This window comes from Eleutherodactylus coqui, chromosome 13 (genome assembly GCF_035609145.1).
Source record: "Eleutherodactylus coqui strain aEleCoq1 chromosome 13, aEleCoq1.hap1, whole genome shotgun sequence".
NCBI classification, from domain to species: Eukaryota; Metazoa; Chordata; class Amphibia; order Anura; family Eleutherodactylidae; genus Eleutherodactylus; species Eleutherodactylus coqui.
This window is the reverse complement of record NC_089849.1, coordinates 94,537,703-94,563,181: the sequence shown is the minus strand read 5'-3', so window position 1 is coordinate 94,563,181 and position 25,479 is coordinate 94,537,703. Positions and strand designations below refer to the sequence as shown.

At 45.1% G+C, this 25,479-nt stretch overlaps 1 protein-coding gene across 1 annotated transcript in view; it reads right to left on the bottom strand.

Annotated features, from left to right (window-relative positions):
- The window catches only part of DNAH9 (dynein axonemal heavy chain 9), a 313,610-nt gene that overhangs the window by 261,994 nt on the left and 26,137 nt on the right, over nt 1–25,479 (bottom strand). Inside the window, exons 3-6 of the mRNA XM_066587296.1 lie at nt 22,523–22,678; nt 19,895–20,025; nt 18,448–18,659; nt 15,712–15,945 (exon numbers count right to left, since the gene is read on the bottom strand). Of these exons, the coding sequence (XP_066443393.1) occupies nt 15,712–15,945; nt 18,448–18,659; nt 19,895–20,025; nt 22,523–22,678 (733 nt within the window). The remainder of the gene's footprint in view (nt 1–15,711; nt 15,946–18,447; nt 18,660–19,894; nt 20,026–22,522; nt 22,679–25,479) is intronic.

Below are 25,479 nucleotides of genomic sequence, written 5' to 3'. Positions count from 1 at the left end.
TAAAGTTGGATGACTTTAGATTCAGGGACTTTAGAAGGGCGTCACCTAAATCTATATGATTGTTCTCAGTAAGAGAAACCAAGTAATCTTGCAGATGTGATACCTTTTATTGGCTAACAAAAATACCTGATGTTAATGCAAGCTTTCAGGTCTTCTATTGACGCTTCATCAGGCAAAAGATAGAAGACTGAAAGCTTGCTGTAATATCATACATTTTTGTTAGCCATTAACAAGTCCCATATCTACAAGATTATTTGGTTTCTCTTGCTGGGAACAATCACACTTTGCTCTATGGGCTAATACCGTACCAACCCCCCACCCCCACCCCACCCCACCCTTTTTTTTTTTCATTTTACTTAAATCTATTAACTGTTATTTTTCACTTATATAAATTACTTGATTTTTATCTGTATGATCCCTATTTAAAATGTGCTCCATGGTCGACAACACCGTCTAGTGTACACTTGTGCCATGTATGCAGTTCTTGAACAGCCTAGAGAACTGGGCTATTGGCTACAGGTTGTACTGCAGGGATGGGCTGCATCTCAACGGGGAGGGGGCAGCTGTGCTGGGTGGCTAGAAGGTTGGAGGAGCGTTTATACTAAGGACTGAGGAAGGGGGAGAACACGGCACCCCACAAACAAACAATACTCCTGCTACTCATCCACATACCAATGCTTATCTAGAATAGACCTAGCGGTAGGGAATATTCAGATATATAACCTCGATAGAATATCTACCAAGAGTTGTTTCTGACCACTCCATCCTACGTCTGGACATACAGCACAGTAACACTGTGAGTCATTCCCAAAAAAGATGGAATCTGAACTCGCACTGGCTAAACATATTAAACAAGGAAATAGTGAAAAAAACACTAGAGGAATACTTCATATTAAATAAGGATACCACAAGTATGACGATTTGCTGGGAGGCCATGAAGGCATATATGAGGGGGGTATACATACAGCAAATCACACAGGCAAAAAAAGGACATAGAGAAAGAGGGCAAAAAATACGAGACAAACTAAAAGAATCAGAAGAAAATTACATAAAAGAGAAAACTATAACAACACTCAACCTATGGAAACAGGCCCAAGAGGCCCTTAATAAATACGTCCTAGAAACGGCAGCCACTAAAAATGGGTTCAGGAAACAGACATATTATGAGGAGGGAGAAAAAACGGGACATATGCTGGCAGTTATAGCCCGAGCACAAACTAGCCCCACATACATCATTGAACTAAAAGACGCACAAGGCGAGATAGTCAGGGACGCAACATCCATAAGAGAGATTGCACGGGAATTTTACTCCTCTCTGTATTCCTCGAAACTGGAAAAAACGGTAGAACAAATCGAGGAATACTTGGCGGATATAAGAACACATAAATTGACGGAGGAACAGAGAGAGTTTCTAGATGCACCAATAGACTTGGAGGAGATGCAAGAGGCAGTAAAAGATATGCAAAATAACAAGGCCCCAGGGGAGGATGGTTTCCCAATAGAATTTTACAAACAACATGCAGACACTTTATTACCACAACTCCTGGAGACATGGGCGGGGCGGAAAAGGAAGGGGAACTACCACAAACAATGCGAAAAGCAAAAATAATAATTCTGTTAAAACCAGAAAAGGACCCCCTGTTGATGGACTCGTATAGGCCGATATCGCTGTTAAACGCGGATGTCAAAATTATAGCAAAAGTTTTAGCCAAGCGGCTATCACAAGTGGCATCCACCTTGGTGCATCCAGACCAGAGTGGGTTTATACCAGCAAGATCAACGGCAACGAACATCCGTAGAGTATTTCTAAACCTACAAATACCCGTAGATAATATCGGAGACAGAATCATATGCTCACTGGACGCGGCCAAGGCGTTTGATAGCGTTGAGTGGCAATACCTGTGGAAGGTACTAGAAAAAATGGGCTGTGGCCCAATATTTGAGAGACGAGTAAAACTCCTATATGCTAGAGCGGAGGCGGATGTGTCCATCAACGGGGGGTCATCAGAAACATTCCCACTACATAGAGGGACAAGGCAGGGATGCCCACTATCGCCACTCCTGTTTGCACTTGCAATAGAGCCCCTAGCATGCAAAATTCGGTCACACCAGGAAATAGTGGGATTCATAAGAGGAAACATGGAGGAGAAAATCGCTTTGTATGCAGACGACATGTTATTATTTTTAGGGGACAGGGAAAAATCTTTAGAAACCACGATGCAAACAATAAAAGAATTTGGGGCCTTCTCAGGACTCGCTATCAATTGGACCAAATCCGAAATACTATCAATAGACACCCCAGACATGCAAGTTGCCAACAGAGAATTAACCCTGAAATGCACCCCAACAATTAAATATCTGGGAGTTAAAATTACGAAAGAGGTCAGTGAGTACGGGAAAATAAACCTGGAACCACTTATGGAAAAATGGAAACAAAAACTTCACATATGGAAAAAACTACCCATGACAATCATAGGAAGAGTGAATCTTATAAAAATGATATGGATGCCCCAATTACTGTATCTAATACACAACTCCCCACACTGGATAACACAAAAATTTTTCCACAAGGCCAAGGGACTGTTTAGAGAACTCATATGGGGAGGGAAGACACCCAGGATAAAATTAGAACTGCTATACAATTCAAAAGAAAAGGGAGGATTAGCCTTGCCCAATCCGTTCTCGTACTTCATGGCCTCCCAGCTGCAGCATCTCAGGGGATGGGAGACAGAAGAAACACACGACGCTAGTTTCAGAATCCTTAAAAATCTCTTTAACGGATCACATTTGTTTGAAACCCTGGAACGTGGAGCGTTTAAAAAAAACGGTCAAAGTGCCCCCACGCTATTATTGATACATAAAATATGGTGGAAGACCAGAAACATGCTTGATATAAAAAACTGCACACAACATACCCCCATATGGAATAACCCGCACCTGCCAGAAATCAACAAGCTAAAAGGATTCCAAGGGTGGAAAGACAGGGGAGTTAGGAGAATGGACCAGATACTGGAGGGGGGGGAACTAAAAACCTTCGAGCAGTTAAGGCAAAACCACGACATCCCCAATAGTGACTTTTACAAATATCTGCAACTTAGACACGCTATACAAGCGGAAAAAAACACGGCGGAAATAACAATGGTAATAAATATAGTAGCGGACATAATAGGAAAAGCCACCACCACAGCGGGGAAAATATCTGTACTATATTCCCATATTCAGGACACGGTCAATGCACACAACCCGTTATCAACAAGAGCAAAATGGGAGGCAGACATAGGGCCCATTGGGGAGTCGCACTGGGAGGAAATCCTACAAATGACACCCAAGCTATCTCTGAGCGAATCACACAGAGTCTCACAAATATTTCTAATACACAGAGTGTACCGCACCCCGGCCTTCTTACACAATATAGGAATGAGAACCTCCCCGATATGTGTAAGGTGCAAAACCCACACGGCGGACCTAATCCACATGCTATGGCGATGTCCGAAATTGCACAGATATTGGATGGGAATAAGAAATGCAATTAACGCGGCATTTGGCATACGTATGGACTTTACACCATACGTGTGCATTCTGGGATACATACAGGATCTAACATTAGATGATCATGAAAAACTAGCGGTAGCCAGACTATTGTATATAGCCAGAAAAACAATAGCCCAGCGCTGGTTGGACGAAGAACCACCCACGCTGGGAGAATTCAAAAATAAGGTCAACCAAATTTTACCGTGGGAAAGGAGTATTTACACTAAGCGTAAGACCAGTCAAAAATATCAGGACATATGGCTGAGATGGATACACGCCCAGAGCAGTAATGTTGGATCAAATACATAGGGAGTGGTGAGCCGTGTGGGGAGGCACCAGTAAACCGGGGATTTACTAAGACATAACAACGTATGTAATGGATATATATAAAGTTTATTGGGAAATGTAGAACAAATTACAGACTCGATATACAATAAAATAAAGTGGTAAGGAGTAATAGGGAAAAGTTAAGAAAGGAGGGATTGGAGAGAGAGAGACCGGGCAACGGGCAAAAGAAATATGACCCCCCCTCGAATGCAACAAAAAATCTAACCCTGAATCAATAAAAGAAAACAACAAGAAGATAAGCAACACGAAGACCAAAGAAGAAAACAAATATACGTTACAAGAACTGTTATTATTGTTTACAACACAACACTGTGTTCATTCAGAGACAGTTTACCCAAAGAACAGAACATCGAGAGAGAGATCTTAGGGGGGATGGGGGAGGGAGGGGGGTGAGGGGAAGGGGGTGGGTGAGAGGGGGAGGGGGAGGGAGGGAGGGGAAACCAAAGATTTGTTAAAAAAAATGTTTTAAAATATGCAAAAGGTGAAAAAGTTTAATAAAAAATACTTTAATTAAAAAAAAGGACTGAGGAGGGGGGGTCAGAGAGATATAGGGGAAGATGGTGTAGACAGTGAACTGGGACTGAGTAATAAAAAATGGAGGTGGAGTGATGGGAGGGGTTAGTAGAGCTAGAACTGGCAGAGATACATGTAGTATAAAAAACAACTAAAATCTTCTAAATTGCATGGTAACTAATGCTAGAGGTCTGACCAATAGTCTGCTTAGTTAGGATTAGCATGAGGAATTCGCATTGTTTGAATCATTTAGGGCCAAGTTCTCCCAGCTGTTTAGGCACCAACAGTTAAATGAAAGGAAAATTTGTTAATAAAGATTCTTGGACGTATGAAGGTCCCAGTCCAATATTAACTATATTTTCAGAATCAGGCGGGCCAGCTGAACGAAACGCACCTAAACACATGGAGGTCCAAAGGCCAAAATGCCCAGAAGGGTGTATACGCGTACCTGGGCATAATTTACGTGTCAAGCTTAGAATCACCGACTAGATAAAATCTTAACTGAGAATCTTCTGCGGAGATATGGGAAAAATGGGGAATTTGATTTTTCCACAAGGGGTGCATGGCCCCAGCCCAACCCTCCTGAAGGACATCAGAGGGGGCAGGGAAAGGTGTGTATTGAGGGATCCTTTATGATTCGGGGCTCCCCAGACCACTGTTGTCAGACTTCAGAGATACACATCAGCGTAAGGCTGTTCCCATTGCTTCAGTGACGCTGCACAGACCAGGACTTAGACAGATATCCAGTCTGGTATCTTGCTTTTATTCTTCTCCTTGTTTTATTCTAAAATATTGTTGTGTATACCTGTATACCCCTATGCTCCCTTGTAACAACCTTTTTGTATATCCTTTGTATATATATAAATGTATGTTTTTGCACTGCTAGTTTTTTTCGAGAATAAATCTGCAATTTATTAGTTAAGCCTTGTCTGTTTTAAAACGAACCATAGCTCCAAAGATAGTGTTCATAATTCATAGTCTGGGTTCCAGCTTACTGGTGACTTACAAGCTGGCGGTGGCAGCGTGCATGTGCATGGCATTGTAGGGTGCAGGAGTGCATTAAACCGCATCAGGTGGGGATTTGACCCAGAAAAAGCTGGGTACAAATCAGCCTGTATTCTAACGACTTCAAGCTTGCAATCCCTCTAGACTGATTGATCGAGGCTCGGCTGTGACATGTTGTCATAGCGGCGAGACGCTCGGAATAGTCAATCTGTGACAAATTATTGATAGAGGCGGGATCTGTCGGGGTCCCCTCTCTCCTATTCGTGACAGATTTGTCTTTTCCTGTTTAAAGCCCACATTACGGGAAGATATATGTGAGGGAGATGAACATGTGGAGTCTATGAGTAGAGATATATAGAGGAAAAAGCAACAATACAAAACAACAGGAATTGTTATTGAATAGGACTCCCTCTAGCCCAGCATAGGGCATCAACTCAACATGGCATCAATTCCATAAGTGGATGGAAGATGTCTGGAGGAATGTTGAGCTATGCTGTCTGCATAGTCACTCATAGCTTTTGTGTTATTTGTAGATGCAGGATCTCAGATGCCAATGGACCTCTCCACCACATCTCATAAATGCTTGATTAGGCTCATGTCGGGTGAACACGTAGGTCACACCATTTGTAGGCACTCTCCAGAATGCTCCTTGAACCAGTTCTAGACAACTTGGGCCCAATGACACGGTGCATTATCCTGCTGCAGTATTCCATCATTGTATGGGTACAAGAAGTCAATGACCGGCTGCAAATGGTCACCAAGCAGTGAAATGTATCAATGGTGCTTGGGTGGACCGGTTGACCCAGCCTATGCCATAGGAACACATCCCATACCAGTATGCAACCACCACCAGCCTGCATAGTGCCTTGTTGACAACTGGGATTCGTAGCTTTATGGAGTCTGCACTGCACATAAACCACACCATCAGCCTGGAAGAACTGGTACCGTGGCCCAGGGGACCATGCTACATGTGCAATCTTCTTGAGTATAGTTAGCAACCTCATGAGGCGCTGCTGTTAACAGAAGCACTCTGCTGGGGCTTCTCCTTCCATATGCTATGGGAGGTAAAGAATGCTGCACTGACCTTCAGTATATGCGTATGGGGACCTCTGTATTGAATATGGATGTGATTTCTGCCAGAGTCGCTTGTCTGTTGACACAGATAATTCTAGCCAGAGGCCTCCAATCATGATCATTAAGCATCTGTGGGCAGCCATTGTGGATGGTAATGCCATCTATGACATTTTCTTGGTACACATGTGATACTGTGAAAATGGAATGTCCCCTCTGTCTGATAATGCCTTGTCCGAGCTCGAATAATTCATGTAGTCTTGTAATGAGCACGCTGGCCAGCGTTCAACCTCACAAGACAGACCCTCACAACCTATAGAGGTGTGGGCATTCCTAAGCTGTCACCTGAACTAATGCCACTTCATAGTCAATTTACATACTGCTATCCCATGATTTTTGGCATGTCAGCATCTAAATTTCAAAAAGTTACAAATGCATTTCTCGAAATGAGACTTTACAATTGGTGAACCTGCAGCACATATATTATGGGACTGTTCTGTATGTAATTTTCTTAATGAGGGTTTAGCTATGGAGAACTTCCAGCATGCCTATTATGCAATTCTCTAAGGGCTCCTTTCCACTAGCGAGATAATCGCGCATTTTCGCTGCGAAGCGAGAGTGCGAGCTCTCGCAGGAAAGTCCTGCACATGTTCTTCTATGACAGCCTTTCCACTAGCGATGGTTAAGGGCAAGCTGCAATGCGAGGATTAAAAATCGCAGCAGGGGGATTGTTTCAGCGATTTGCATTTTTCTGTCGCCCATACAGTGCAATGGCAAAACAGATTCTCGCATCGCAACGCAAAAGCTTGCGATTTTTTGCAGCATTGCGATGCGATTTTAACATCGCGATTTTCTCGCAGCGATATTGTTATCGCCAGTGGAAAGGAGCCCTAAGTGTGAGTTTCTGTATGATGAACCTACGCAGCGTATATTAGGAAAATGTTTAGCATTTCAATATTATAGAAACGTGTAACAATCATCTGGGCCTTCCCAGCCATGAGGACAGAGGATCTTACTAAAGGTGTTCCGGGAGACGGATCGAAGATCGATAAACTATATTCAGCCGCCGTGTACCTGGGAGGAAAGAGCACGATGGTCATTGTCGTGCCGCCGCCGGAGCCCTTCCTGCTCAGCGTCTCCTCCTCCTGATGCTGAAGCGCTGCCCACCCTCCTCCAGCGTCGCTAACAGCTTAAAGGTGTTTTTCCGGACTATAATATTGATAAGGATCGGTCATCAATATCGGATTGGTTTGGATTCTGATGCCCGGCAACACAACTCATCAGCTACCTGCCGTAGTCCGGAGTAGTCTTCCTTTACGTGAACGCTTCCATAAGAGATCATTGGTTCTATTAGACGTGATCTTTTCACGCGTCTATTCTGCGCTAAGTCCACGCTTGTGTGATTGAGGCCTCACTTATACAGCAAATGGGAAAGACGAAATGTGTGACTGAGCCAACGATGTATCTGTACTATAAGCAGGTCGCCCGCAGGAAGTCCGACATCATTCGCTTGTTCAGTCCTTCAAGCGATAATCATTTGGTGTAAACGGACCCTAAGGGTGACTGCGAGGGACTGAACGATCGGTGCTAAAACTGAACGGTAACTGAGCGAGCCAACAAGGATTTTTAGTCCTGCATAAAATGAATAACGAACGACAGGCGAGCGATTATCATTCGGCACACGGGCGGATTTGAATTGTGGAATCTGGAGCGAGCGACCGCCTCCGGATTCCGCAGCAAATACTGCGTGCAATGCAAAAATGATTCCTAATGAAAGTGCGGAATTATGAAACTAATGTTTTTCAATGGTTTCCTTCACATTTGCGATGTTTTCACTAATTCGATGCTAAGTCCAATGTTTCCCTATGGAGCCTCCTTTTTATTGAATCGCACAAACTTGCGATTTTCATGCAGTATGTTTTTAACATTAGAAAGTCCTATTGACTTACACATTAAAAAACCGCGGAAAAATCTTGCGGAAAAAAATGCGTGAAAAAAAAATCACAAGTGGCAGTGAATATTTTTGTGAGAAAAAGCTGCGCCGAAGCACAAAATTCTGGAAAACGTTGCGATTTTCTCACGACGATATTACGTATATTTGCGCACCTTCCATCGACCTCTATGGGAAACTGTGGTGCGCAAATATGCAGAAAAACGGAGCCTGATGCTTTTTTTTGCGCGAACAAAATGTGCATGAAAATCCGTTCACGTGAACAAACCCATTAATATCAGTCCGTTCTATTATCTGCATATTGTGTGCGTAAATCTTGTGCACGCAAATACATCCGTGTGAATCTAGCCTGAAGCCGGCTATATTGATGGTCACCCAATGACTATATAGATTTCGGGTGGGAGTTACAATAGTCTCAGAATAGAAGCCTCCACATTACGAATTGGCGCAGACAACCGCCGCGCTCTCGTATTAATGGACTGCGATGGAAGTGATAATGACACACAGCTGTTTTTCCGAGCGGCGCTGACAAGGAAGGCAGGGGAGGTCACTTGTTTTAATTTAATGATTAGGACTAATGGCTAAATAGTACCTGTGGCGCGGTCCGTGCGTCACTGGCTTCGCTACCGTCCCAATAATACAAGGAGCAGCAGTGAGGTCATCTGTAATCCGCTTCCACGGCTCTAAAAATATCCCCTCCAGAACGTAATTACCTCTGCAGAAAATTGGATTTATGGCATTAGGCGGCTGACTGGCTCTGGCAGAGAAGGGGTTATTCGTATAGCGGAAGGTCAATCTTCTACAAATTAGGGAATTTCAGTCTTCCTTAAAAGATGTCTGAAGAAAGTGACTGCAGACTCCCATTTGTGACCTGCAACTGCCTTTAGCGCCCCGATATTTAAATGGTAACCCCAATTCAGCTTGATATTACCAATGATGGTACGGAATCATTCTTTATATGGCATGTTGGGGGGATTTCAGCCTCTGAATGTAAAGAAAAATGCAGAGAATTCGAATGTTTGGAAAAACTGGATTTTAGATTACCATAAAACCCTTATTTCACTATTTTCATTGGGGGAAACAGATGACGTGCTTGGGTATAGCCGCTGTCACTAGGAGGTGGACAAGAAGAAAAAAAAAGTTGGCTCCTTCCTCTAGCTATGCCCCTCCCACAGTCACGGAGCTATCCGTTTATACATAAGCAGAGGAGGAGCAGAGAAAACGTCTAAATGGTTACAACAACCAACACACCATAAGAGATCCAGAGGGGAACAAGACCCCTTGTTGGGGTAGTTATGGCACATAAAAAGAGAAAGGTTGCGCCAGTGCTGTGTACCCCAATGAATGTGACGAAAAAAAGGATGGCTGGATAGTGTGGTAGGCCAATGTTGGTTGAGTTTTGGTTGCCATCTTCCAAACACAGCAATTTTCTATCATGTGTAAAAGACTGACGGGGATGGAAAGTACTGTATGAGAGATGTAGACTGTAGAGGTCTCCATCTCAGAAAGTCTCCCATACTTTGCCATCTAGCTTCTGTCAACATACAGTTTTGGATGATAACTAGGATGGAACCAGCGCTGGATTCACATAACATAATGTGAAACCAGCCCAAGTAACTAAAATCCAGTTCTCTCATCCAGGTCATTGGAGGACACTTATTGTGATCTTGGGAGTTTCAAAAGTAGTCCACAGGGGAAGGAAAAGAAGGGCAAATGCCATCTGTGCACCACCATCTGCAAAACATGTAACCAAGAGACGCACCAGTGGTTACAAAAGTAGGCACCATAGAACTTAGGAAATATGTGAAGCGGGGACCAGGTAACTGCGTCACGTAAAGTGTGGGGAGAAGATGAGACAGTAGAGCGAGACCCTATGCTGAACTGTCTACGAAGCAGATGAAAGGGCCGTCAGCAGAAAGGGAGGTTCCCTGCGTTTTCATGGTATTTCTTATCATTAGCAACCCAAATCCAAATTGCAGAGTGACCGTTCCCTAAAGTGGTAAACATAAGGCAAGGAAGGACCATATTCTCGTTAGTATGGTACAGAAGATGGATGACCAAGAAAAAAAGACTGCCTGTTTGGAGACAATGGTGGCAATTACCAGAAAAAGGCTACCTGCCAAAAAAGGAGGCGGAAGGAGTACTGCTGTTTTCTATAGGATTATTCCCATGACCAGTTTCATGAGTGAGGTCAATGGGAATGTCCAATTCACACTACTAGATCAATCTTGAAAGCAATTCAAAAGAATAAAGGGACAGCAAGTTAATTTGCTAGATCCTGAATCCTTGGACTTTCAGAAGGAGAACAGTTACTGTCACAACAAGAAGAAAAACCTTCCTGTTATAAAAAGGAACAAAAACTACAGTTTTTCAAAAATGAAAAAGGAAATTGGCAGAAAACAGTGGAGGGCACTTCTCTGTAGATCTGCGGCTTGGATTGGAGAGCCACCATTAGTTTAGGCACTGGCGTCACAGATGGGGATGCACAGATATGCTTCATTGAGGTCTTTTAGGGATGTAAAAAGTGAACCTGGAGATTCCATGCAGAGATGACGAAATATGAGATAACAGTTAAGGCTTTTCAGGTGCAAGAGCAGGCATTGTGTCACTTCATTCACTGAGATAACAAACAGGTATCAATAAGAACCTTATAGATGTCCCTGTGAGCTGGACTAATCATTCCTTGAGATGGGGAAGTGTGGACAACCTGGAAGAAAGCATAGTCCGACGAAGAGACTGAGTAAAAAGAATCGCAGCGCGACCTATTCTTGTCCAATTTTCAGACGAGAATAGCACATGTCAATGTGGGGTCCCCAATACATTGGATATCCGTGTGCTGTCCAATCAGAGTTATGCCCAAAAATCTTGGGTGCAGCATATTTAACGGCTGTGTGCATGTACCATAAAGCTCTTAGCGCTGTAGGTTGAACCATCTAGTAACAGAAGGTAATCAGCATGATTGTCACGATGCCTGCGTAGCGAGGCCAGTTACACCATCACTCAACAAAATCACTCTGCCTGTAGAAACGGATAATGTGGCTGCCTGTAGCAATTGCAATTACACAGCCAAACAAGAATACGGTAATCTCTATAACACGATCACTCCGCCTAAAAAAGACGGTAATGTGACTGGCGGAAAAGCATGCCAGTTTCACTACCTAGCACAACAGGGGTCATCTGCACCACACAATTACTCCATCTATGGAAGGGGTATTGCGGCTTGCTGCATAGCAACTTCAGTTACAGGGTTGACGAAGGGGGGGGGGGCGATGCTCGCAAGAACTGTGTAGTAGTTTGCAAATGGCTCAGCGGTATCTACAGAAAGAAAAACAGGTTGATCCTACAGAGTGAGATGATTTCGGCCAGAAATAGAAGGGAGGCAGTGTAAGTCTAGTCTACGCCGTTCAGGGAAAGATGGAGGTTGAGGAGCGCCGTTGAGCAAGCTGCAATGAAAACCTGAGTCTTGATGTATACTGTGGGTGGACTGTTTTTGCTGGGCCATTCCTGACCCAACCCTACATGAGGGGAGGGAAGAAGGCACAGTACACTTGTGCTCTGTGTGCAAGGAGAAAAAACAATGCTTCACTCACTGCTCCCAATAGTGCAGCCTAGTAGTCTGCAATGAAGCCTGGGTCCTGATTATTACTGCCACGGCCATTCCTAACTCAACACTGCAGGCCACAATGGAAGCGGGAATACAACTAGTGCTGAGGCCAGTGGACAGCTTGACGCAGACAAAGAGAAAATTGCCGTGCGACCATGGAGAGCATGCCAACCCCAAAATGAGGTGTATGAACTAGTCCAGCAAGAGTAAAAGGGCTGTAGTGAAGATGCCATGGTGGGAGGCCAGAATAAGAAGAGTGATGATAAAGATAAAAAGCTAGGCTTCAGGCGCAAGACTGCGGACAGGGAAGTGACATGATGCTGATGAACGGCGATAAGGACTTAGCAGTGACGCGTTTCGAAGTGCTAGACCTGTGTTTCAATTAACTGGAATTCAATAATGGGAAGTAAATAGTTAACAGAAAACTCTTCCGATTCGACTGTAATCCATCAGTACACCTGCAGAGGTGAAGAGGGTGATCCCGATAGAGTGTTCCGGGATTGTCGCATATGGGAAGAGCCGAAGAGCATTTGGTAGTGATGGATCTTCACAATCCGGCTCACCGCTTGTGGATTTTGGCTGGTGATGAATCACACCCTGGAAGTAAAACAGCTGGAGCACAGCTTGTCAACAACAAATTAATGGCACCCTCCAAAAAACATTGCTTTTGAAGTCAATAATCCTTTGCCCATAACATGTCCAGCTTCGGGTCACTGAAGACCAAGCAGGTTATTTAGAGCCGCACACCAGATCACACCAGCCCAGAGGTGAAGCTGCTAAACATGTCCCATGCAAACTCGGAGGTCCTAGTACTACTTGGATTAAAAGCCAATCTTGAGTGATTTGCAGTAGTTAAGGCTCCAGCAACAGGGGACTACTTTCCAATGTAGGAAGAAGAGGGGTATGCCACCTCAATAAAGAACCTATTGGGTGATTGAAAGGGGGTAATAGAGCTAAAGAAGAACTGCACCAAGGCTGTAGGGGCCCCTGGGTGCTATATGGAGCTATGGGGGAAAATATACTCACCCCATCATTATCTACTTTGCTTCAGCTTCCCTCAGTTCCCAGAAGGTTTGCTCCTTTGTGACCATCAATCGATGCTGGATGTGGGGGTGAGCACGCACCTCACATGTGCACTTTCCCAGCGACTACAACGGGTTAATCTATTTTTATTGACTTAATCTTGAACTCGCCTTCCTTTCAAGTTGTAAACAGAGCATGAATGACACCCCAACACAGTCCATACACCCCCAGATACACACCGCCATTTGTGGAAAATAGGCAAGGAGTCCCGCCCACACTCACACAGTGTTCTCCTGCAATGAAAGGGTTAACCCTATCAATGGCTATAGGTTCAGAACAAGCGAGGAGGTGGATTATTAAAGTTTTAAGCTTTAATACAAAAAGGTGCTGTGCTTACAAAAAGTTAAAATACAACAAAATAATAGGATATTCAATACAAGAAAAACAGCTATAAAGTGAGAAAACCCAGCATTTGTCGCCATCTTTAGGCTGCCATAACTTTTTTATTTTTTTGTTGATGGGGTTGTGTGAGCCCTTGTTTTTTTGAGGGATGACATGTTATTCGTATTAGCACCATTGTGGGGTACAAACAACTTTTTGGTCCCTTTTTATTACATTTTTTTCTTGGAGAGGGGGTGACCAAAAAAGTACATTTCTGGTATTGTGTATTTTTTTCTGCTGGCTTTCACGGTGCGGTATAAATTATGCATCATTTTAACAGATCAAACTTTTATGAGCGCAGGGATACTAAATATGTTTTCTTATGTAAAAAATGCGAAAAGGGGTATTCTTAAATTTTTCATTTTTTTTCTAATTAAAAAAAGACCTTATGTCACTTATTTTTATGGTTTAGTCACCCTGATGTAGCATTAACGTCTGTCTGGGAAGATGGAGCATTGCAAGATTAAATGCCGCTGTCAAAATTGTGAACTCCGATTGTGACTGCTGCGAACAGGTGTCAACTGTCTATAGACTGTACACAGAGAACTACAGATCCTGCTCTCTAAATACTTGGGATACAGACACAAACAGACATAAAATCATGTTGTAGTTCAGCAAGCATGAGCAGTGGACCTGTGATTTCTGTAGCTAAAACAGAGTAAAAAGCGTGACTTAATATTGGCTTGCAGGCAGCGTTTCTCATTTCCTCCTCCCCCATTCCCTCTGTTCAGCTCTCTTGACATTTATAGGAACACCAAGACTTATACCCTCCTCCACCCACCTTGTAATATCTCTTGCCAATCAATTGAAAGCAGGCAGTGGACAGCAAGCTAGGAGGAAGAGAGACAGCACCATGTTGGATCAGCGGAGAGTGGAGCCTGAAGTGGTTTGGCAAGAAGAGTAGGTCGGTCCAGGAAAGGTATTAAGACACAACTTGCCCCACTTGGAGAGATAGCAGCCTGGAGGAGCCTAGAATGGAACTGAGCAATGGGAACCGATCGCATGGTAATTAATCTAACTGCCCAGGATCATTATACCAAGTTGGTGAGACAGAATGACAGTGACCGGAGGGCTTGGACTCTGGACTGGAGAATGACTTTGTAATCGGAGAGAAACCTCACTCCCTATACTTATAGAATTACATCTCTAGACAAAGGAATGCACATTGGGATGAAGAAAAACACAACTTGGACTGGTTAATGATCCTGTTAAGCCGGTGAGTCTCTAGGTAGAGATCCCATTGTCTCTGGAGAGGAGGACCTTTACTACTCTGGACCCATAGAAGGATCAATGACAGTAAGGTCATGATGGGAACATGCAAGTATACCTTCTGATGACCACATACAATAGGAAGTCACCAGATCCATCCACAGTACAGAAAAGAAGCCGACAGAGCAGGTAGGCGTGGATGCCGCTGCTGCCAGACCTAACTGTTCTCTCTGCTCCCCTGAGTATGTGGAGGGATCCCTGGTGTGGTGAGCGGCTGCTTCTGAAGTTGCTGCATCTTCTCTGATGCTAGAACAGATGCTAAGCAAAAGACAAGCGAGAGACGGCATCACTGCAGAGAAGGAAGACACCCGACTGAGTAGGTGTGCCCACCCTGAAACATTTTCGAGGTTCTCTCCTGCTCCTGCCCTGGCTGACCCTCACTACACAGGCAAACAGGATCTTATTATTAACCCTTTTTGGGACCCACCAATTGCTTGTATATTTTAAATACCAGCTGAGCTGATGAAGGGGTCCATCCCCGAAACGCGTTTTCATAAGCTGATCACGTACTTTATTAAATAAAAAGGAGAAGTTTTCCACACCTTTGGTCACTTCCTACTTGCTTTAACCTGGAGTCTTGCGCCTTCTCCACTGCCAGTTTTTAGTCCCATTCTCTTACTTTGGTAGGTGGGCAGGCTTAATTTTGGTGTGGACTATTTACAAATCTGCGTGTAAGCAGGGCAGCCAGAACTGGCCTGTTTTTGAATGTAGCAAAGGGATACATTGTAAGTTCCTCAGCACCTCCTGGTGGTGGAGGCTGAGATGACAACCCGCCCCATTTCCCCAAACCCAGAAGAAAAACAAAATAAAGAGAGAACAGCCAACTAACACTGAAGACTTTAGGAAGAACAAGTCTGAAAGAAATCGGGTCTATGAGAACGCGTTGCATTGTATTTAGTGTGTGAGAATCAGGGCTTACATGCTTTACCTAGGCTAGCCTCTCCATGTAACTCACCTCAATGGTCTCCAGTCTATTTATGAAGGATTCCAATCTTGCAAACACAAGTATGGAAGGGAAATCCCACATTTTCACTTCTTGCCCATTTTTGAAGTAGCTTGGCAGCTTTTCCCTGCTCTCTTCAAAAGCGTTCATCAGCAGTCGCAGGATGGAGAGGACCTCCTGGATTCTGGCCACACTTTCTTCGGTTTCCCCTTTCAACAAGTCTTCTGGGTTTAAGTAGCTCCAAGCCTGCGCCAGACCACAGAGGGTTAAAACCAAAGCACAGAATGGAGCCGAAATATGTCTAACGCATATACAGTGATCACTTACCTGCCTGCAAAGACATTGAAAATGGATAGTCCCCATTCACTGACAACAAGCAAAGACATGGAAAATTACACTAATTACATTTAAAGGCTGAAAACCAGTCCAAATCCCTCGTCCATAGGGTTATACACTAATGTAAGCCTGGCCCACCTTAACTGCGGCCGGTCCGGGTCTTGTGACTGATATGGACACTAGAATGTAGTCGCATTACAATGGTCTGAATGTGGTTGAATAGTCTGGCTTAAGTGGAGGATCTGCTACAACTGGACTGGGTCTAGATCAGGGGCGTCACACTTCTCACCGAGGGCCTCATCAGCATTATGGTCGCCTTCACAGAGCTGTTTATAAGGGCTCATTCACACAGGCATATTTACGTTCCATATCATACGTGTAATACGGACGGCTTAAACACCATTGATTTGTATTGGGGTATTCAGACAAGCGTTTTTCATGAGCATGAAAAAGAAAAATTGCAGCATGTCCTATTTTGGTCCATATTAAGGACTGCAATTACCCGTTACAATCAATGGGATTGCGTAAATATGCAGTGAATACACGATACAAGTAGACACAAGTGCCTGTGCATGTAGACAGGAGAAATATATGGAACCTCCCTGATTTTTTTTTTTTTTGTGCACATGAAAACATTCAGTGAATATGCGTGCAATAAAGCAAGAAGGTCCAAATATGCCGTGAAGGCACAAAGTTTGGTCTGTGAAAACACTGCATATTTCATAGATTGAAACGGCATCTGCCCGTGTGAATGAGCCCTAAATGTAACCACTCCTTACACGGCCATGGAGCTCCCTGCACTATGAGGTTTCTTCCCTTACATCTCTTTAGCACTGAGCTTCCTACCTTGGTGGGTGGCTTGGGTGCCCGGGTAGGGGTTTGGAGCTGTGCCACCACCAGGAGTTGCTGAACTCAGAATCTAAGATGGCACTTGCTGCCTGTGCTGGCGCTGCCCCCTATGCCGAGCTCTGGCGGCATCATGCGGGGAAAGTGAAGAGCCAGTACTTCTGCATTTGGACCTCGCCGGGGCCATATAAAGTGATGTGACGGGACGGATTAGACTTGCAAGCCTGGATTTTAACAAATGTGTTCTAGATAATCCTCGGTGAGCTAAAATCAAAAGTCTGAAGACCAAGTTATCACCTCCAGATGATTGTCTAGGCTGGAGACAAGAAGAAGAAACTCTCATTCTGGGAAATATGAAGGGAGGACAAGACTTCAGGCTCTTGAAAACAGTGAAGGATCGTAACACAAAGTCTATTAGAAATATGCAGCACTTATTAGAAAAGGTGAAGCCGGCTCCCCCCCACCGGACACCATCCTACCATTCCCAAGCAGCATGGTGCCGCGGCCACGGATGGATCCAATGCCGAAACACAAGCTTTCTTCCAGCACTCATTGGAAGTAAAAACAACACTTTTGGCCGCCTGCAGACGAGCGGAAATCCCGCCGCGGGATTTCCCGCGGGATTTCCGCCGCTGAAAGTCTGCATAGGAGTGCATTACAATACGCACTCCTATGCAGACGGCCGCGGTTTGGCCGCGCGAAATCTCGCGCGGCAAACAAACCGCGGCATGTTCTAATTTTGTGCGGAGCACGCACTCACCTGGCCGCCGGCTCCGGTCTGCGCATGCGCCGGCTGCGCGGCAGCCGGCACATCAAAGAGCCGGGGCCGCCAGGCGCGGGTGAGTACGCGCTCGTCCCTGCAGGCTCTGGGGTCGGATCGCGCGGCGAGATTTCTCGCTGCCGGATCCGACCTGCTCGTCTGCAGGCGGCCTTTATTACAGCATCCTTAAAAACATCCACATAGAAACAGACCGAATAAAGGGGAACACTTTACATGTTTCAAGCCTCACAAACCAGGCTTTTTCCACATCGTGTGGAAGGAAGGGCCCGATTTGTGAGGCTTGAAACATGTAAAGTGTTCCCCTTTTTTCAGTCTGTTTCTATGCGGATGTTTTTAAGGATGCTGTAATAAAAGTTTTGTTCGTACTTCATATGCTGGAAGAAAGCTTGTGTTAAAGAGCAGAACGTATTAACGAGTGATTAACCTTTAAATACATTAAAGGGGATGTCCCACCAGAGGACAGGGGATAACCTGCTTATTGGTGAGGGTCTGACTGCTAGCACCCCCACCAACACCAAGAATTGAGCCCCCGTGTGTCTTGAAGTGTGAGCGGCATTCGCATCTCTGCTCCTTTCAATGCAATTGGACTCCCGGAGATGACAGAGCTCAAGCTCTGGGCAATCTCCAGCGGTCCTATTGAAGTGGATGGAGTGGAGGTGCACATGAGCGTCACCCTCCTCTGTCCCCGGGGCTACTCTGTGGATAGGGGATAACTTGCTGTTGTGGGAACACAGTACCCCTTTATACTAGAAATCCCATGTAACTACTGGATGATATAGATGTACCTGCTGGATGAACAGGTTGCAGACCTCTTGCAGCAAGACGATAATTCGCGCGGGGGTGTTGTAGTACTTGGACTGCGCCCACACCAGGCACAGCAGATGCATCAGAGGAACAATCATCGGTTTCACTTCATTGAATTCAACATTCTCTAATTCTTCAAAGTGTCTCTGAAGGGGCTTCAGATAGAGGTTAATATCCTGCGCCTCGGACAGAGCTGAAGACAGAACACAGATATTTGGGGTTACAGGTCTGAACTGGGCGCACGGGCGGCACAGGTGTCTCTTCAGTTCTGAGTTTGTTACCATGTATTAGTGCCAATCTGGAGTTCAGACGGCTTACCTCTCGACGATTCCGCTGAGGCCATCTCTCCTCTTTACGAGGAACAGCTGGCCGAAGTGGAAAAAGCCGCTTGAAAACCCGTGGGACTTCAAGCTGCCGAAATCTCACAGAATTTCTGTGTGGTCCCGTTGTGGACATTCCACGAGACTTACGGTCTCACATTAGAAAAAAAGTTGTGTGAGCCTGGTGATATCGGCAGGACCAGCCGACTATCTGATATGTATAGGGCCTTCTGACTCTCGCCCGACATTACGTTGGAAGAAAGAAGAACATGTTGCAATAAGACGCCCAATCTTTATGTTGTATCTGAAGATAAGCAGCTGCCACAGTGGTCTGGCAGCCCCTTTCTTCACTCTCTCCACTGAAAACATGTGTGCTTAGCCAAGCATGCATGTGTATGCACTACTTAAAGGGGTTGTCCAGGGTTAGAAAAACATTGCTGTTTTCTTCTGAACACAGCGCCTCCCTTGTTCACTGGTTGTGTCTGGTATTTTAGCTCAGCTTCCATTCACTTTAATAGAGCATTACCACACGCAACGCTATGGACAAAGGTGGCGCTATGTTTGGAAGAAAGCAATCATGTTTTTCTAACCCTGGACAACCCCTTTAAAAAAAGAATTCCAATCAAGACTTTCATGGTATATCCACACGATAGGTCATAAATGTCTGATAAATGCAGCTCATACCTCTGGTACCTGCACCTATTATGAAAATACGCCCCTCAGCCGGCTGTACTCGGTGGCTGAGAGTGACGGAAACAGCTGAGCTCCCATAGGGTTAAGAAAACAGCAAAGTGCATCTGTACTCGTCAGTTTATGTCCTCCCAGCCTCCTCGTATAAAGAGGTACTCCCATCGAGGCGGAGATGGGAGTACTCCTTTAAGTATGCAATCATTCAGCAACCACAACATCTCAATTCTGCACCGCAGCTCCGGATCCGCCCGACTTTACTGTGACGGATTGGCCGTCTCGTGTGGATGAGATTTTTGACAAATCTCGTCCACAAGGCTGGCTAATCCCGGGATTAGCGGCCGTAGTTAAATTCCATACGGAAATTGCGCGGCAAATCCGCCCGTGTAAACCCAGCCTTATGGTGTAAATATCCCCTTACCTGCTACAACATCCCGGAACAAGGCTTTGAACGCTGGGAAGTAGCTGCTCTCTACTCTCTCCAGCAGCTCCGCCATCTTGCGCACCTTCCTGGTTTTCAGCTGATTATATATACATTCCAGGTCTGCGTATCTGTAAAAAAGTAGCAAAATAATAATATTTACAAAAATAGAATTATACAGTGAAAAGTATAGAAATTAAAATAAAACGTGCAAAGAAAACGGCCTTGGAAGGTTCTCTAAGGCCAGACTGACACGATTGAACTTGCGCACCAAAAATTTGCGCACGCAGTAAATACAACCCATTGACTTCAACGGGTTCATTTACCAGCACGTATTTTGCATGCACAATGCCGCTGCTCCAAAAAATTCACAGCATGTACTATATTCCTGGGCATTTGCACAGGGAAATAGAACTTATGAAACTAATTAGGCTAATTAGCCATTCCAATGTACGGGACGCACAGTTCTGCACCAATCAGCTGAGCGGGTGCATGCTGTCAGCGCTGCAAATACAGAGAGGTCAGAGTGCAAGCCGATTTCCCTATAGTGGCCAGCGCTTGTAACTGCAGGCGCAGCTCCCATTAATTTCAATGAGAGCCGTGCCTGCAGTTACAAGTGCTGGCCACTGCACGGAGGCCGTCGCGGAGGCGTCTGCTCCAACCTCTGTGTATTTGCAACACTGACAGCTCAGCTAATCGGTTGGAGTCCCAAGCGGCGGACCCCAGACGATCTACTATTGATGACCTATCCTGATGATAGGTCATCAATATTTAATACAATGTGCCTAATATGTAGGGCAGAGCATTAGGGGGTCGCCCTGTCTAATCACACAATGAAGGAATAAAGTTGGCTGGTGCCCGTGGAGCTTCGTGGCCTCCTGCGATCAATGTGATTGACTGGTCAGGATCGCAGCAACTTTCTTTTAAAGCGAATCCCTGTGCCACAGTGAATCAGTGGTGACTGGTGCGGACCGGGACCGAAGATACCACTAGGAGGCCACAAAAGGCCAAAATCAATCACGGTACTGTAGGCTCAGATCCATCCTGCAGAGTCTATTTATCATTTACACATAGATAACCCCTTTAACCCCTTCAGTGGCGGGTTTCTTACCCCCCTGTCAGACCCACCAGGGCAGGTTTTTTAATTGGGCCAATCATTTAATTTCAACTAATTTTCCAGTCGCGTTCCAAGAGCCATAACTTTTTCATTTTTCCATTGACACGGCCGTATGAGGGCTTGTTTTTTGCGGGACAAGTTGTACTTTTTGATGGCATCATTTTTGGGTATATATAATGTATTGCATAAATTTTGTAAAAAAATTTGTATGGAGATTGGGGAAAAAAAGAAATTCTGCCATTTGTTTTTTGGTTTTTATTTTTACGGCGTTCAACATGCAGAATAAATAGTGTGATATCATTATTCTCTGAGTCACACGATTCCACCAATACCAAGTTTATACAGTTTGGTATATAGGGGAGTGCTGATAACATTAAATTCAGCGTGCAGCCCGCAACAGCACAAAGGTGATGTATTTAGAGAACAGACCACCTGCCGTTCTCTAAATTCACGCAAATGAAGTTAATAAACTATTATTGGCAAATAGTGCCCATTTGTGGCTTATGCAAAATGATCGCTCCAAACGGTCACTCAAACCATCCTTTGAACAAATTTGGAGCGATCATCTCTGCGTATAAATGGGGCTTTTGGGGTTTCTAAAACCCGGAAACACAGCATAGTAATTAATTGGCACACGCTGGGTATAATATATTGAGCACTCAAATGGTATCCTTGTGGAAAAATAGCAATTTTCACTTTTTAACATCCGCTGTACATTCATCTCTGCACAACACCTGTAGGATCAAAATGATAAATAAATTCTTGAAGGGTGCAGTTGCCAAAATGGGTTCACTTTTGGTTGCCATTTCCACCGTACTGGTACCGCAGGGGCTCTGCAAGTATGACATGGTGTCCGAAAGCCATTCCAGAAAATTCCAAAGCCAAATGGGACTCCTTCCCATCCAACTCCTACGATGAGCCCACGCATGGGGTATCTACATTCTCTGGAGAAATTGGTAAATTCAATTGAGGAATTGAAAAATGTGAAGGCTAAAAAAAAACCAACAAATAATAGGAAAAAAAAACTGATTTTTTTTTTTTTTTTAACATTGGGCTGTGAAAATGAAAAATTACCTGAAACACCTTCACAGTCAAAATGTCCAATACAATGCTAGTTTAATTTTCAGTTGAGCATAGTTTCCAAAATGGGGTTAGTTTTAAGGGGTTTTGTTTCCTCGGACCCAAGCAGCCATTTACAAGCACATATTGGGAACCGGCATACACAGCAGAAATTGCGCAAATATTGTAGAGCGTGTTTTCTAACATTACTCCTTGTAAAGATTAAATCTATAGAGCTAAAACAATGAATTATTGGGGGGAAAAAATGGAATTTCTCATTTTCACGGCAAAAAAATGTTAAAGGGGTGAACTACAAAAAGTATTTGGACAGATTTATGAAATGGTCTAAATGACAAAATGTCTTTGTTGCCCCAACCAATCACAGCGCAGCTTTGAACTCCGAATTACTCAATGCAGTTGGGATGTTAAGTCTCTTGGCGATGTCACTGTACCTGTTCTTCCAGAAGTCGAGCTCCACCGTTGGGTTGGGGTTCTTCCCCAGTAAGAGTAGCTCGGATGATTCTCTCTTGAGCACGGCCCGCACCTGGTGGCTCCACTGAATGATTGCAGACTCTATGGCGTGGACTATCGTCTTGTCCAGGTTGTCGCTGCAGAAGACCAAAGTTACAGGTATATTGATGATGGTTTCAAATGACTCTCCAGAATAAGCTGCCGTGTGAACATGAGGAATAACTAGACTTCTGGCCATTATAGGACTTGTATCCTGGATTTCTCCCCATTTCCCCTTCTGCAAGGTGTATATATAACATAGTAACATAGTATGCTAGGCTGAAACAAGACAAATACCCATCCGGTTCATCCTGTTTCCACCTCCCCCCCCCTTGTTGATCCAGAGGAAGGGGAAAAAGAAAAAAAAAAACTAATAACGAGGCAGAAGCCAATTTATCCCATTTTTGGGGAAAAATTCCTTTTCGACTCCATAAGGGCAGTCAGAATAATCTCTGGATCAACACTCCTTCATGACTCCAAGTCAAGGGCAGTCTGAAGATCCCGGATCAACAAGCCTTCTGGTTATCTTTAAATGAACTTTTATCTAGCCAGAATAAACAACAAATAAAGGGAGGCAGCGGGCACCGCAGGCGCCATCTTGGTAGAGAATCACAATGCAGAAGTACCAGAGAGCAGAGAAACCATCAGTCCCCCGTCTGTGCATACGTTCCTCCCAACACAGTATGTGGCTATACAGTTTTAATTATAACTTAGTTAAAAATGCTGCTGATGTAAAGACCCATAAAAGAAGGGACTCCGGGGGGAATAAGGGCACACAACAAGAACCCCAAATTCCCCCCTCCCCCAACAACACAGCGGGACTCCTAAAAGGAGAAAATTGGCGGGTGTCCTCGGACCTATCTCCTCTCAATACCTTGACAGGCATTTCCGTTGCCATTGCAGGGCAGTTCACCCAGTCACCCCAAATCTTATCGAATTTCTCAGGGCATCCCCTGGCCATATACGTCAGCTTGTACATTGGGAATGTAGAATTTACCACCTGGATCCATGCATTCCTCGTCGGCCTCCCTGGGTGTTTCCAGTTTGGAAAACCACTTTTTTGGCATAAAAGAACAGTAATTGATATAAAGTAGTGGTTGCCGCAGCCACTGGTAGGTCTCCAGCAAGCCCGAAGAGGCAAACTCCAGGGTGCATGATCCTGGGGGCCCCAACTGTATTTCCATAAATGTGAGAATGTCCCCTCAATAGTTTTGGAGGACGGCGCAGTCCTAAAACACATGCATGGTGGTCCCATCAGCAACTAGGCACATCGCTGAAGGGAGCAGACCCATAACATGCAGGCTGGAGGGGGTCTAGTATATGCGATGCAGGAACCTGACCTGGATGAGCTTGTGCCGAGCGCTAACCAAAGGAGGACCACAGCCTTTTAGTACGTCTCCGTCCTCCCCGATAACAGGTCGGGGATATCAGTAACCCATTTCTGCGTGGCCTTCTCACTCAGTGAGGCAAGATGTTGCATTAAATGGGCATAGAAGCTAGATAGTGGTTTAACTAGGTTACACATCTGTGCCAAGCCTTCCAGACGTGTCAGAGACAGTGGTATGGATAGGCCCCCAATTGGGCCCTGACTACATCCCGTAGCCGGCAGTATCTAAAATAGGAATGCCCAGGCAGGTCATGGGTTGTCTGCAGATGTAGGAATGTAGTTACCCACCCTGACTATGTTGGAGAGGACATTAACACCCCGAAGTCTCCAAAAAGTGGATTCTATAAAACGTCGCAGGTGCGGCAGATTGGGGTTATTCCACAGGGCAGTTTGTGGGAACCACTTGGCTCTGTCTTCAGGGCACAGCTGCAAGACCTGGTGCCAAATTTTGAATGTTACAAGCATAGGAGTGGGCAAGGGGGCAATAGAAGATGAGGGTCTATGCATCAGTAGCCCCCTCAGGCTCTGGTCAGGGACCACCACCCCGTGCTCCAGGCCCACCGCCGGGTTATAATCTGATAAAGACAACCACCACCCAGCATACACCAACTGGCCGGCCAGATAATGGTAGTAGAAGGAGGGTCAGGTTAATCCTCTCCAGCTCACCAGGAGGCACAGGGTAAAAAATTTGTTTGCAATCAGGGTAGGAAAACTATGCAACACATACAAATATGTTGGCAATAGTTTCATTTCTAACGAGTTAATTCTGCCTACTAGGAGAAGAAGAGGCCCAGCACACCGCCCGTCCCCCAGCCCAGTCCAGGACAGGGACTAGGTGAAGGTCATAAAAAGTAAAGAACTGCATTGACATCTTTATAAACAAATAGGCTGTCTGAGCTATCCAGCTCAGCGGGGCGGGCAAAGGGAGCTCAGCCGCCGCAGGGTCCACTGCCGTAAGATGGGTTTTGTCCCAGTTAACCCTAATGCCAGAGTGTTAAAGATGCCTAGTGCGAAGTCAAGAGAAGACCCCGGGCCCTGGAGACAGAGGAGACTGTCATCCGCATATAGTGCTATGAGCTGTTCGTAGTTACGCAATTTAAATCCCTTTACTACCTGTGATGTCGGGCCTGGATCGCAAGGGGCTCAATAGCAAGGGCAAACAAGGCAGGGGATAGAGGGCAGCCCTGTCCCGTGCCTGTACCCACGGGGAATTGGGCAGAAACCTGGATATTAGTTTTAATATTGGCCATGGAGGGTCGTACAGGATCCTAACCCATTTAATAAAGGTCGGCCCAAACCCAAACGGTTTCATCACTGACTACAAGTACTTCCGCTCCACAGAGTCGAAGGCCTCTGACCGGTCTATAAGCACCAAGGTGCGCTTCCCTGTTAGAGTGTTCATACGTCAGATGGTTGATAAGTCGCCTTAGGTTCATGTCTGTACTTTTGGCGAGCATGGAGCCAGACTGGTCAGCGTGTAGGATCTCCCCAACATCTGAGTTTACACGCGTC